The sequence below is a fragment of the Mastigoproctus giganteus genome, chromosome 7 (assembly GCF_048544385.1).
Source record: "Mastigoproctus giganteus isolate SK-2022 chromosome 7, ASM4854438v1, whole genome shotgun sequence".
Classification (NCBI taxonomy): Eukaryota; Metazoa; Arthropoda; class Arachnida; order Uropygi; family Thelyphonidae; genus Mastigoproctus; species Mastigoproctus giganteus.
This window is the reverse complement of record NC_143581.1, coordinates 28953610-28967746: the sequence shown is the minus strand read 5'-3', so window position 1 is coordinate 28967746 and position 14137 is coordinate 28953610. Positions and strand designations below refer to the sequence as shown.

At 34.3% G+C, this 14137-nt stretch overlaps 1 protein-coding gene across 4 annotated transcripts in view; it reads right to left on the bottom strand.

Annotated features, from left to right (window-relative positions):
• The window catches only part of LUBEL (Linear Ubiquitin E3 ligase), a 215769-nt gene that overhangs the window by 119624 nt on the left and 82008 nt on the right, over positions 1-14137 (bottom strand). For all 4 annotated transcript variants that reach the window (XM_090377589.1, XM_090377590.1, XM_090377588.1 and 1 more), the window contains one exon: positions 3551-4204. In XM_090377589.1, coding sequence (XP_090233715.1) covers positions 3551-4204 — 654 coding nt within the window. The remainder of the gene's footprint in view (positions 1-3550; positions 4205-14137) is intronic.

The window sequence follows — 14137 nt, the reverse complement described above, 5'->3', positions numbered from 1 at the left end:
GTTCTCGCTTTACAAGTCCCCAGGTTTACAATTTTTTTTTTCAAAGTATCAAGTATCAACAAAATTAAAAATATGAACATTAACTGCAAAAAAAATGAATGCTAAACATTTATAAATACCGCATTTCAAACCACACATGTAGCTATACAATACAGTGTATTTACGATATTAATCCAGAGACACCATTGTTTTTTTTTTTTTTTTTGTTTGGTAGTTGTTGGCGCATCAGCTTCTGTGGCCATAATGCACCTCCCAAGGTTTTTTCAGTACTTTGATCCAAGCCCGAGGTGGGATTCGAACCTGTGACCTCTGGGTTGCCGGGCAGGCACATTACCCACCCGGCTAGCCCGGTCGGCAGACACCATCATATCGTGAAATATCGTAATGTGAACCCAATAACACATTGTTTTTTGGTAATTTGTTCCAAGACTTTGGAAGTTGAAATTTTTGCTATATAACTCTCTAAAAAGGTCGTTTTTATAGTGCAAATTGTATTAGTTACTAATCCAAATCAATAAAATGCACTACACTTTCATCATTATCATATGTTCTGTTCTAAAAACCAATTTTGAACGCCTTTGTGACAATTTTCTAAAGCACATTTTTGGAGGTCATGACCATAAAACAATAAAAACAATTTGCACTTTCCAGTTTATTGGGCTTTTCTGTTACTGCAAGCAATTATAAATGGGTAGTAAACTCAATGTTATTGCATTTGCGAAAATACCGATAGCTGGAATTGTGTGGTTTTTTGCGTTATTATGGTGAAATCTGTTTCCCCTTTACTGAAATCTTCAATCGTATAAAAAACATAAATAAATTTTCAGAATCTTCTCTTCGTTCCTTTTTTTTTTAAGCTTTGTAAACTTGTTACTCCGCGTAAATCGTGTTAGTTGCAATTTGTGCATTCCGTTAAAAAATGCTTATGCATGCTATTGAAATTTATAGAGAAAAGAGAAGATTATCTTGGAAACAAATGCCTCTTGAAGCATTTCTGAAGAAGACGACTCCTTGTGCAACAAACCAACGAGTGCCGAGCCAATAATAAGTGATCAACGAGTATGCATTTAGTCGATGATGAAGAATAAACATTCTTTAAAATTTGTGAGTCATAAATAATTTCTTTATTATTATAATTTGCTTGATTTTACAGGCCACGTTTTAATATCTTTGGATAAATCAATCATTGTTTAAACATAAACTAATCAGCAAACTAATTTCATTGTTGAGAACGTAACCCTATTTTTAACATTATGTCTATGGGATTTAATTCCCACTTTACGAGCGCATGCTAGGAATGAATTAACTCGTTAAGTCGAGAACTACCTGTATATTCAATATATTGTAATCATTGAATATACATAAGATACAGTGCATGCCACTTACTTTGATCATGGATAACATTATCATTCATTTAATGTTATCACTTTTACGAAATCCTGATCAGAAGTTTATTAATATACAGAAAAAACATTTACTGTAATCAGTGCTTCAGTGTTTTTTAGAACTATTCTGCTTTATTACAGTTTACACATCTGCAGTGGAAGTGATTATACAACATTCTGAATTGTTCTTTAACTCTGACACATTGCCTAGCAAGTTATTGCTGTTGCTTCATATAGTTCATATGGTTGTAAGTCTTTACTCTGTGAAAGAAAGTACTGTATCTGTACTCCTGTCAATCTGACCATTTTACAATAGAGCATTAACCCTTTTCTAATCCTTGATTTTAATATTTTCTTTACTTGTTTTTAATGGTTTGTATAGTTTTCTATAAACATTAGGGCAGTTTCATTTTTACTGTGACTTTTTCGAAGAAATTGTGGAAAGTCAAATTAAATTATTTATTTAATATTACTTGACTTTAATATTTCCTTTCTGTCCAATTCCATCATTTTATGTACATATTTCTACTCTGCATCAATAAATAATGCTGAACAGCTGCATTCTTGTTTCTCTGGTTACTGTTATCAGTTTAGCACATTTATTGGGTTTTCTTATAAATAACAATATGCTTTCAATTTTTTAAAGCATAATAAGAAATACTGTATCATATAAAGCTTTAATAACCCGAAATTCAGAAATAAAGTGCAGTAACTCTGCACATATTAATATGTCAATTTTTTGTTTTTAATATTTAGCATTTTTTGTGTGAATTAAAATGAAAATTCAACTTTTGTACAATCAAAAATATGTATATTCAAACTGCACTAAGTTAAATTGGATTACTGCTTCTTTCTAGGAGTATTATTTTTTTTAACGAATAAGTGAACATATCTTTGATTTTAGCTTTTTTTTCCCTCCCACTAGAAAAAACATACCAAATAAAATAAGTAGTTACATGAATATATCATCTCACAGAGATTATATATTCATGTAACATTTATATATATAAATATATATTATTTATATATATATGAATTATATTATTTATATATATATGAATTATATTATTTATATATATATGAATTATATTATTTATATATATGAATATATATTATTTATATATATGAATATATATTCATTTATATATTCATGTAACTTTCTTTCTGCTTTTTTGGAGTGACGGGTAAAATGATGCGAGATGCCATATAAAAGTGGATTTGAGCATTACCATTCAAAAATGTAGAAAACTTAAGTGAGGATATAAAATTAAAACTATTCTTTTGCTGCAACTTTTAAAACTGTTTTTTGTTTCAAATGAAGCCTCCCACATCCATATTTACAATATGAGGGTAATTCGTAATTTTCATATAGGTAAACCAATACATTTTAGGCATTGAAAATAATTTGTTGTACCGAATTTTTCATCAGAACTATTTTACTTTAATGAGATTTACAAAGCATCATTAATAAGAGAAACCAGCCAGAACTTAGGAATGTTTTATTAGAGCAAAATTTTTATTAAAATGGGATTTTACTGTAGTTTATTAAAATAATAAATTCAAAAAAAATATACAAATATACTGTACTGTACTGTACTGTACCATTTTTTTTTTTTTTTCAAATACAATATTTAGAATCAGAAGTTGAAATTAATAGACCTGCTTTAAATTAGAAACTTTAAATAAGAATGAATGTGTTTTTTTACAGAATGATCTGGCAGGCTACCAAAGCAAGTGAGATGCAGTTCTGTGAAAATGAAAAGCTGTTTTCCTCTAATCTACCATGCTTAAACATATTCTCCTTTTCCTCCTTCATCAGAGCATTTTTCAATTTAGTAATGAGGACAATCCTACACTGATAGTATATAAGTCCAGTGAAAATGACACAAATAAGAACTAATGTATCAGACATAAAGGATGATGATGACAAACAAACTGGTGAAAGTGATTTTGTACCTAATCTTCTTAGAGATTAATGATGTGCAAAGCTTAATAAAAATATGGGAGATTTTCTTTCTCTCTTTTTTTGTTTGTTTTTGGAGTATCAAATTCAAGGGTTAGTCTATATTAGAATCAATGTAGTATATTTATTACGCATTATATCTTCATTTACTGACAGTAAATAACTTTTTACAATAAGAAAAAAATTCTTTAAAAGTTCTTACCCTCTTCATCATAGACTGCAAAGATGGAGGCATCATCATCACCATGTATTTCTTTATTTAACTGTTTTCTCTTTATTGCATTTTCTTGTTCTCTTTTCTCCAATTTACTAATTACATTTTCTTCTATTTCTTCCTCCTCTTCTTCTAGTTGCATTTCTTCCAATTCTATCTCCTCTTCTTCCTCCTCCTCATCCCCCTCTAATTCTTCTTTTTGCTTTCCCCTTTCATCCTCAGTTTTTTTCACTGCTGTTTCAATAGATTTTGAAGCAGGAATAGTATTTGGAGTACTTTTAACAGAATGTAGTCTTTCGTGTTCCTCAGGTTTCTCCAAATCTTCATCTTCCATTTTTGATTCTTCTTCTTCCTCTTCATCACCTTCTTCCTCTTGGCTTCTTTCTTCTGATGATTCAGTACTGTTCTTTGCAAGCCTTTGTTTATGAGGCCGCTCTGATGATGTTGACCTTGCTCTATCATGTGAACGACTCCTTTTGTTATCAGTATCTTCCAATAATTTTTTCTTCCGAGATCTGCTAGACTGATTAAGAGAACGGACAGATGTTGCTGGAGATGGTGGTGTTTCCATTTGGGAACCTGTTGGCCATATAGGAGGAGCAAAACCTGGCATAAATGGCCCAAATGGATAAAAGTGATGACCTGGAGGATATATGAAAATGCATCATTATTAAACTCAAATATGCAAAAAAGTGATTAATATTTCTATACTACTTTTTATGTTATTTAATAAATCAAAATGATTTTCAAAAAATTATATTTATTCAGTCAGGAATTCTAAAAATACAGTAGGCCCTCAATTTAACAGACTAATTGGGGGAAAGGGTGTCCACTATTGCCGAAAGTCTGTTAAATTGAATGTATTTAAAAACACATATTAATAATGAACTTACAATGTACAGGATGTATTAAAATGTTATTGTAATGTATAAGTATGAATAAAATATTATAGTGTACATTGAGTAATTTATACACGCAACTAAAGCATATGTTAAAAATATAAAAACAAATTTACAACAGGAACCAAATTTTATTTTAATTAAACACGTCAAAAACTATACATTGTAAGTAATGGAGTGTTTCTACCACTTTTTAAAAAATTTTTTCCCTTAAAGCTCACACAAAGTTGTTTCAATCTGAACATTGTTAGTTTTTTTTATTTAAATCCATTTTAGAAGGGGAAAAATACTTTAAAATTCTTAAACTCCATTGAATAAAAAACATATAAAAAACATTAAAAAAGATACATAATATTCAATAGTAATGCTAACTTAATTGAAAGAATCACAATTTTCAGAGTCAGAAACAATTGTCATATGGAGGGAGAGGTATTAATTCCTTGCTGATAGAGGGTTAGTATTAGTAAAGGCACATGATGCAACAAGCAAGCTTATAAGGAGCTTATAGCATCAGCCAAAAAAAAAAAAAAAAAACCCTTCTCATTTCACCCATCCACTCGCTGCAAATGTTTGTCTAGTTCTGCCTTGAATCTATTTAAGCTATCAACGTTTACAATGACAGATGGAAGTTTGTTCCAGCAATCAACCACATGCTGGCTAAAGGCAGACTTCTGCATATCTATCCTACAACTGTCTTTCCTCAATTTGAATTTATGCCCTCTCAGGCGATTATTCTGAGCAAGAGGAAGAATCCCATTAGCATTGAGCATGCTTAAACCATTCAAGGCTTTATACACCTCGCAGGTGCCTAGTCTCCAGGCACTATAATTTGCAAAACTTAAGCCTTTCTTTGTAAGAGCAACCCTTTGTTCCATTCACTAATCTTGTTGCTCTTCTCTGTACTCGTTCCAGCAGCTCTACATCCTTCTTAAAATGAAGTCTCCAGACCAGATTTTCAGAAGGATGGATTGAGCTGACCTTGAATGGATTGAGCACGCTGAATTCTGATGGGATTCTTCCACTTGTTTAGATTACGAACCTAAGGGGGCATAAATTGAAATTGAGGAAGGACAGATGTAGAATAGATGTGCGGAAATTTTCCTTTAGCCAGCGGATGGTTAATGGCTGGAACAAACTTCCATATGTCATTGTGGAAGTCGATAGGTTAAATATATTTAAGGAGGAACTGGACAAATATTTAGAGGGGATTGTTTTGTAAATTTTTTTTGGCTGATGCTGCATAAACTCATATGCTTGCTTTCTCTTTCTTGCATCACATGCCACTACTACTACTACCACCTGGATACAGTACTCAAGGTGTGGCCTGACCATTGCCTCATACAAGGGGATAATCACCTCCTTATCCCTGCTAGAAAAATTCCTGTATATCATTGACAAGACACCATGAGCTACTCTTGCAGACTGTCTGCGCTGCTCAGAAAACTTCATATTTGCCTGCACAATTACCCTCAGGTCCTTTTCATTCTCTACCACTGTCAGTGTAATGCCACACAGTTGATACGTTACTCTGGGGTTAATGTTTCCCATATGCAGTACTTTACATTTGTCAATGTTAAACTTCGGTTGCCACCTCTCAGCCCATCTGCTCAACTTTTCTAGATCTTGTTGCAGCAGCGTACTGTCATTAGTGTCATTAACAAACCTGCTAACCTTTGTATCATCTACAAAATTGGTCAGACAAGACTTCCCCTTAACAAACCCATGCTGTGTCCGAGATATAACTGAAGTCTTGTCTAGATAATCCTGCAGTGCTTCTTTAACCAGTGCCTCCATTAATTTCCCTGGAACAGAAGTTATACTAACAGATCTGTAATTACTTGTGTTGCCCTTTGATCCTCCTTTGTGAATTAGGGTCACATTTGCACATCTTGGGTTCTGGTGAAACAGGTCCAGCTGATGAAGTAGTTTTTTTTTTTTTTTTTTTTTTTTTTTTTTGGTAGTTGTTGGCACATCGGCTTATGTGGCCATAATGCACCTCCCAAGGTTTTTGCAGTACTTTGATCCAAGCCCGAGGCGGGATTCGAACCCGCGACCTATGGGTTGCCAGGCAGGCACTTTACCCACCCGGCTAGCCCGGTCGGTGATGAAGTAGTCTTGAAGAAATTATCAAGCTTCAGTTGCCTTACACCTTGGTGCTGTTTCCTTATTACTGTAGATGGAAATTCTCTAAAATGTTCATAATAAGGAAGCATATCATGGTCCGATGATGATTTGATATAATGTATGATGTCATCCATATGTTGTCTTATAACAGACAATTTAGGATGAGGTGCAACTGTTTCTTCATCTTTGTCATCATAATTGTCCTGTTCTCCTTTTGCCTTCATCATTCTTCAACTTCATCATTTTCGAGCCACTGTTCCACACTCTTTCATTCTCAGTTGCATTTTTGTTGTTGGCCCTCAGAAGAGCGTCCCTAAAATTAGATGCCTGAACTCCCTCAAAAAGTCCATTTCAGGTTCTATGTCATATAACAACTTCTTCCAAGGTAGTAATCTTTGTGGCAAAGGTAGTAATCTTCATGTCTTTCCATGCACCTGCTAAGTTGAAGATAGCAGATCTGATGTTATGCATGCAAATTTTGCAGTGTCCTGGTGCCTGTTGTATCTTCTTCTGCATCTTCTGTTTCTTCCAAAACAACTATCACCTCTTCCAAAAACTTCTTCTTACACACCCTCTTACATGCAATGATTACACTCTGATCCATTGGCTGTATCAGTGAAGTAGTGTTAAGAGGCAGAAAAACACATTTAATTCTCCCATCCCTGCTAACTAAAGGCTGCAGTAAAACAGCCTTTATTTCATGAGAAGGAATTTTCAGTACATGTCTGATAGCGTCGCACATCAGAAATAAAATGGTTAAAGAACCAGTCACAGAAAATATTCATTGTAAACCAGGCATTTTTTGAGTGGGAATATATCATCGGTAACTGGTTCATTAAATCCTTTAAAACACAAGGTTTTTTTGCCTTACCAACTACCACAGGCTTAAGCCAATGCAAGCTATCAGCATTTGCACAAAATAAAACTGCAATTCACTCCTTATTTAGCTTATGACCAGGGGTGCTTGTTTCATGCTTGTAAGCTTGAGTATTTTCAGGAACAGCACGATAAAGCCCAGTCTCGTCAGCATTATAAAGCTGTGATAAAACGAGGCCCTCATTTTAAATGAGGTCATTTAGATATTTTCTGGAAGCCTCTTCTTCATCTGCACCTAAAGATTCACCACAGGTTCTTTTATTAACAATGCCGTGGTGCTTTTGAAAATGCCACAGCCATCCATCACTCCCCTGAAATTTTAGGCCATATGCTTAGCAAGCCTTTCAGCAGCTGACTTTAACTCAACTCCTCTAACAACAACACCACTTAAGCACTGCTGAACAAACTACTTGTACACTGCTTCCTCTAGGTTTTGATCTTTGGCCACTTTCATACGTTTTCTACTACCAACTGTAGAAGTAGTCTTGGAACAACCATCTACATTGTATTTTAATGCAAACTCTAAGTTTTTTTTTAATTTTGCGAATTTCTGAAACTGTTTGCTTTTTGACTCTATAAATCTTGCACACACATGCAACGGTTAAACCACCTTCAAGCTTCTCAATCAGTTCTAATTTTTGTGCAACACTCAAGTTGCACAAAAATTAACAGTTAACACATTTACTTCTTTATCCCACAAGGCCTTATTTAGTTATTATTAATAGACAAATATTACATATTTATTATAAAATATGTAAAATCACAATTACATAAAACACAAAAACAACAGAATAGGACGAACTGCACCATAAGACTGACAATGTTGATGCTTGTTAGTTATTATTTGTTATTTGGTTTTTTTTTAAGAGCATTAGCAACCAAGGCCATATTGCTCTGGGGATATGCGGTGGTCATTCCCTGACCTTTCCGCATCCTCTGTATTTGGTGGTCACAGGCTCGAACCCTGGTCTAATCAAGAAGCATGTGCTATGCACTGCTGCTCCTGCTCACCAATGTTGATGCACACTGCTAATACTCCACTCTATTAACCCCCTCCCTCATCTAGATAATGTAATACCCCGAGCTCACCTAGATGACGTAATACCGGATGCATGATAAGATAATGCTGACTCACTGACCCAACCTTTTAGCTTGCTCTATTCACAAATTAAAAAAAAGTTCTAAATTTTTCCTTTAGGACAGAAATTTTTTGTCCATTAAATCAAGGGCTTACTGTATTTAAAAATTTATTTTTAAAATAATACAATATTAACCAGCTAAATTTTCACATTTTCACATATTGTTTCAGAACTCATGAACCAATTTTGGTTTTAAAAAAGAAATATATTAAACTTTATGGTGTGTGCAAAGCAGCAGTGTAATAATAAATAAATATCAAATTAAATAAATTTATATTTATATATGAGGTTTATGCATCTCATATCAAACTTCACATACAGTCACATGACACAGTGAAAACAACATCTTAGCTTACTTATTAGTGTTCATTTGCACAATGCGATCCAGAGCAAAAATTAATTGCATAATTTAACATTATATGCTCCTGTCACATTGACCTTGATTGCATAGTATGTTTGAATTAATATTTATCAAGATCAGTGAGCAAAACCATACGGCACTGTGAGAATCACTTAAATTTTAGCTGGGTAGTCAGTTAAATTCACTGGGTGGTGTGCCCATTCAATAGGCCCTGGGGAGAACACTCCATATTCTAACCATGGATTAACAAAAATATGGATGGATGGGATAAGAAAAAAAACTTCATGTCAATGATGAACATATGTACTTCTTCAATATATGGTACAGTCTGTCCTCGTATAGCACGATAGTTGTGTTCCTAGAAACTCTCGTGCAATGCAAAATCGTGCAATATAAACAACAGTCCCTATGGAAAAAGTGGGGTTAGGTGCCGACCACCCAAGATTGAACACACATTTGGAACCAAAACATTACCAAATACAATAAATAATCGGGTAATTTTAATCGTTATAAAAAATAATATAATATTTTTTTATTTTTATTATACAATAAATAATAAAAAATATTTATTTTTATTATATTATAAAAAAGTATTTTTTACGAATAAAATACGTATTTTATTCGTAAAAATTTATTATATTAAATAAAATAGTCGTAATAAAATACTTACGTATTTTATAATACGTAAGTATAAATTATAATACGTAAGTCGTAATAAAATGCTTACGTATTTTATTACGTAATAAAATATTGCTTTTGCTTCTATCATAAGCAAACTTGTTTTTTGTTTGATTTTCTATCCAAACAGATGACAGCCGTTCCATCTCTTCCAATTTTTGTGTCTTAATCTAATGGGTTTTAATTACACTTTGAGTTGTTCCCGCTATGAAAGTTGTTTTTATTTTAACCGCATTCTTTGTAATTCTCGGCGTTGCCTCATTTAGGTCTGTAGCATGTGCAATATCACATGGTCTTTCATTTCGCGCAAAGCGTTTCACAATTTCATATTTTTTTTCTCTATCGATAGAGGCGGACTGGCCATAAGCCTTACCCGGGAAATCCCGGTGTGATTTTGGCCATAAACTGTAGTATGAGGCCATTATAAATTTTCCCGGGTAAGAATTTTTGATCCAGTCCACCTCTGTTTATCGATATTGCTTTTCTTTTTCTCTCTGAATCTGTAGTGTCTTCACCAGGACGCTTCCTTTTCACACCTTTTAAGCATTTTACTCATTTTTACGGAATAAAGCACAATTACAAAATGAGGAGGCAGCCTTAATACACATAAACAAAGCTGCGCGCGTATAGCTTGATTTGGTAGTTGTTGGCGCATCGGCTTCTGTGGCCATATTGCACCTCCCAAGGTTTTTTTTTTTTTGCAGTACTTTGATCCAAGCCCGAGGCGGGAATCGAACCCGCGACCTTTGGGTTGCCGGGCAGGTACTTTACCCACTCGGCTAGCCCGGTCGGCTGCGCGTATAGCAACTGAATAACCAACACGAGATACGCTATTAACACCTCACATTTTACTAAAGCACATTTCTGGGGGGTTACTACCATAAAACAATAAAAACAATTTCCAGTTGCGTTTCTGCTAGTGGAATCTGTTATAAACTGGTAGTAAACTCCATCTAATTGCATTTGCGATTATACCGATAGCTGGAATTGTGTTAGTTTTTACGTTATTATGGTGAAATGTGTTTCCACTTCACTGATATAAAACATAAATACATTTTCAGAATCTTCTTCATTCCTATCGTGTTGCGTTCGGTTGGGGTGATTTCCCATTTGACTGCCATTTCTTGTAAATACAAAGGCGAATCGTGCATAAGCGAATTCGGTTCGTGCTATATAAGATAACATTCCCCTATTTATAAATCGTGTATGATCGAATTCGTGTAATGTAAACACGTGTTATACGAGGACCGACTGTATTAGAATAAGTTGATATTTTTTTCAACCTTAAACTGCATACACATGTCATTATTCAATTATACCTTAGGAATTATAGCATATCCTCATTAATTTGAAATCAAACTGTTCAAAATGCAATATATTTTAAAATCGCTACTATTCCCTGACTAGCAACGTACAGTTTTATATGCATTTTAGTATGGTTGATTTGAAATATATCTACAACAAGAATCAAAGTCTGAAGTGGACCCACATGATTTGTGAATAGCTTGTCTAATTCAAAACAACTGCTGAAACTAACTACAGTCAAACATTGTTATAATTATAATGAAATCGAATGGAACTATAATGAAAAATTTGCCACTATACAGTATACACGTCACTTTTAAATTTTATAATTCTATCCACTTTCCCAAAAATTGCATGTGGAACAGGGAAAAATTCCATACCTCAAAGTCATATAATTAAATGAATAACTATGAGATATGTGAAATATTTCTCAATTTCTTGCACCTAATAACAAAAACAGCAGAGTTTCATTTTTTTCACCATAACAGTCATACAGCTGCACTTTAAAACAAAAACTATGTGTTGTTTATTATGTATAATTGTGCCTGCGAAGGGAAGAGAGTAACTATATTTTAGGATATTATTTGCTGTTTGATAACTGTAATTCATGCAAAAAGGATAACATTTCTTCCTTTGGTACTGTCACTTACTCAACAAGCTTCACTCTACTTTAACATGGATGGCTCTTGCAAATTACAACTATGGAAGCTGGTCACAGAATACTTACGTGAACCAGTGGCCAGTTTCACTTCTGTAAATATTGAAAATGAACAGAGAGAAGTACCCAATGTGAGGGTGCAGCTGGAAATGTCTGATTACAATTCTGGAATTTTACCTACGTTGTGTGGTATTAAATTATTTTCTGAGTGTGTAATTTAAGTCACTATTTATGGAAAATATTAAGCACAGAAGCTGCTTCAGGAACTTTCCTCTTGTTCTCAATAATGCTTTGTTAAGCCAAGTTAAAAAACAAAAGCTCGCATAACTCCATGATTGATTCAAAAATTTCTAACATCCTACAAATCACTTTATGTATTTTTTTTTGTTATGCTTTATTGCCCACCTGCCAATCCCCTCTAATATTTTGTCTATTTCTTCCTAAAATTTATTGCAACTAGCTACTTAGCATTAGCAAATGATGCAAGAATGCAAGATTACACAACAGAAGCAGCATTAAAACATAGCTGCCACTTCTCTGACCATCTTTGAAGTCTGTTCCAAGTCATCCTGAAAGAGTGCTGCTTGGTACTGATCATTTATGATGCTGCCAATCTTTACATCATCTGCAAATTTTGACATCACACATTCTATCCCTGTCAATGTCATTCATGAAAATGAGAAACAGCAGTAGTCCAAGAACCAATCCTTGAGAGACCTCACTCCTAGCGTAACACCAATTTGAAAAATATCCATTAATCACAACCTTTTGCCTTCTGCCCTGGAGCCACCCAGCAATCGATTTTAGAATCTTACCAGTAATCCCCACCTGTTCAAGCTTAAACAGTAACCTCTCATGAGGGACTGAGTCAAGTACTTTGCTAAAATCCAAATAAACTATGTCAAAATTGTTCCCTAAATCCAGCTTATGAGTAACTGTGTCAAAATGGCCTACTAACTTAGTTAAGTGTGATTTATCCTAAAATGCATTCAGGGCTTATGCCTCAGGCTGCGAGAGAATTAGAGCACATACAAGTTAGTGCAACTGCATCATATTAGTACGCAGCCAATTCTGAATTAGCAAATTATCAAAAGCAGCATCGTTTAAGTCATATCTCATATCGTGAATACCTTCACGACGAATTGCCATCACATTGCACTACTTTGAATAAGTAACGCTTCACCCAAAGGAGAAGACTGTTGTTAGGAGTTGTTGTTATAGGAGAAGACCTACCCACCCACTGAAGAAGGGCCAAATAGCCCTGAAACGGTGCTGTCTGGGTGGTGGTGATATCCACTGAGAATAAGTAACAACAGTCTTCTCCTTTGGGTGAAGCGCTACTTATTCGAAATAGTGCAATGTCGTGGCAACTCATAGTTAAGGTATTCACAATATGAAATATAATTTAAACAATGCAGCTTTTGCAAATAATTTGCTAATTCAGAATTGGCTGTGTACTAATATGATGCAGTTGCACTAACTTGTATGTGGGTGTGATTTACCCTTAACAAAGCCATGTTTGGTTCCCTCAGAATGCCATATCTATCTAAATGTCCCTGGACCGCACTCTTAATCATCGTCTCTAAGATTTTTCCTACCACTGAAATCAGACTAACCATTCTGTAGTTACCAACTTCACTCTTAGAACTGCTTTTATGTATTGGAAATACACTGACACTTTTCCAATCCAAAGGAATCTCTCCCAAGTCCAAAGATGCCCTCATAATTAACTTAAATGGTTCAATACACTCCCTCATGCTCTCCCTCAAAACTACAGGTACATGCCAACAATTCTGGGAGCCTTACTTGCCTTTATGCTGAAAAGTTTTTCTAATAAATAATCATCTGTAATTACGACATCACTAATTTCATATGGCTCAACCTCACTTGCACAATCTCTTCTCAGCATGAAGGGTCTTTCGTCAGTAAAGGCTGATGCAAAGTACCTATTCAATTTATCCACAACATCAGCTGAGTTATCTAAGACTTTCCTACACAAAGTGCACAAGGGTCCGATCTGATTAGTTTTATTTCTTTGTTGTATTAACATACATGAAAAATTTCTTGTCCCCATTCTTTGTTCTCTTAGCCAATGCTTCCTCACATGCAGTCTTGGCTCTCTGATCTCATTTGTAGTGTTATTATAGATCAACTTGTACCTGTTGTAAGTTTCAGTACTTTTTATTGCTCTGTAACTGTCCCACACCATCTTTTTCTGCTCTATTTGACCAGCCAGCTCTGCAGTGATCCATTTCAGCATTCTTCTCCTGAAATATATTTTTTAAAAGATGTATGCATTGATAGCTTCTGTGATTTTTGCTTTAAAAGTATTCCATAATTCAAATGTATTTCCTTTCCTTCGGCAATCTGCCCAATTCACAGATGCCATATGGCACCTTAAACTTTCAAAGTCCCCTCTTCTGAAATTAAAACCCATGCCTTTACCTTTAGCTATTGCAACATCTTTCTTTATCTTCCAACTGATGATTGCATGATCACTTCCTAACAATGGTTCCTGTACTTTAAGCCCTGTGA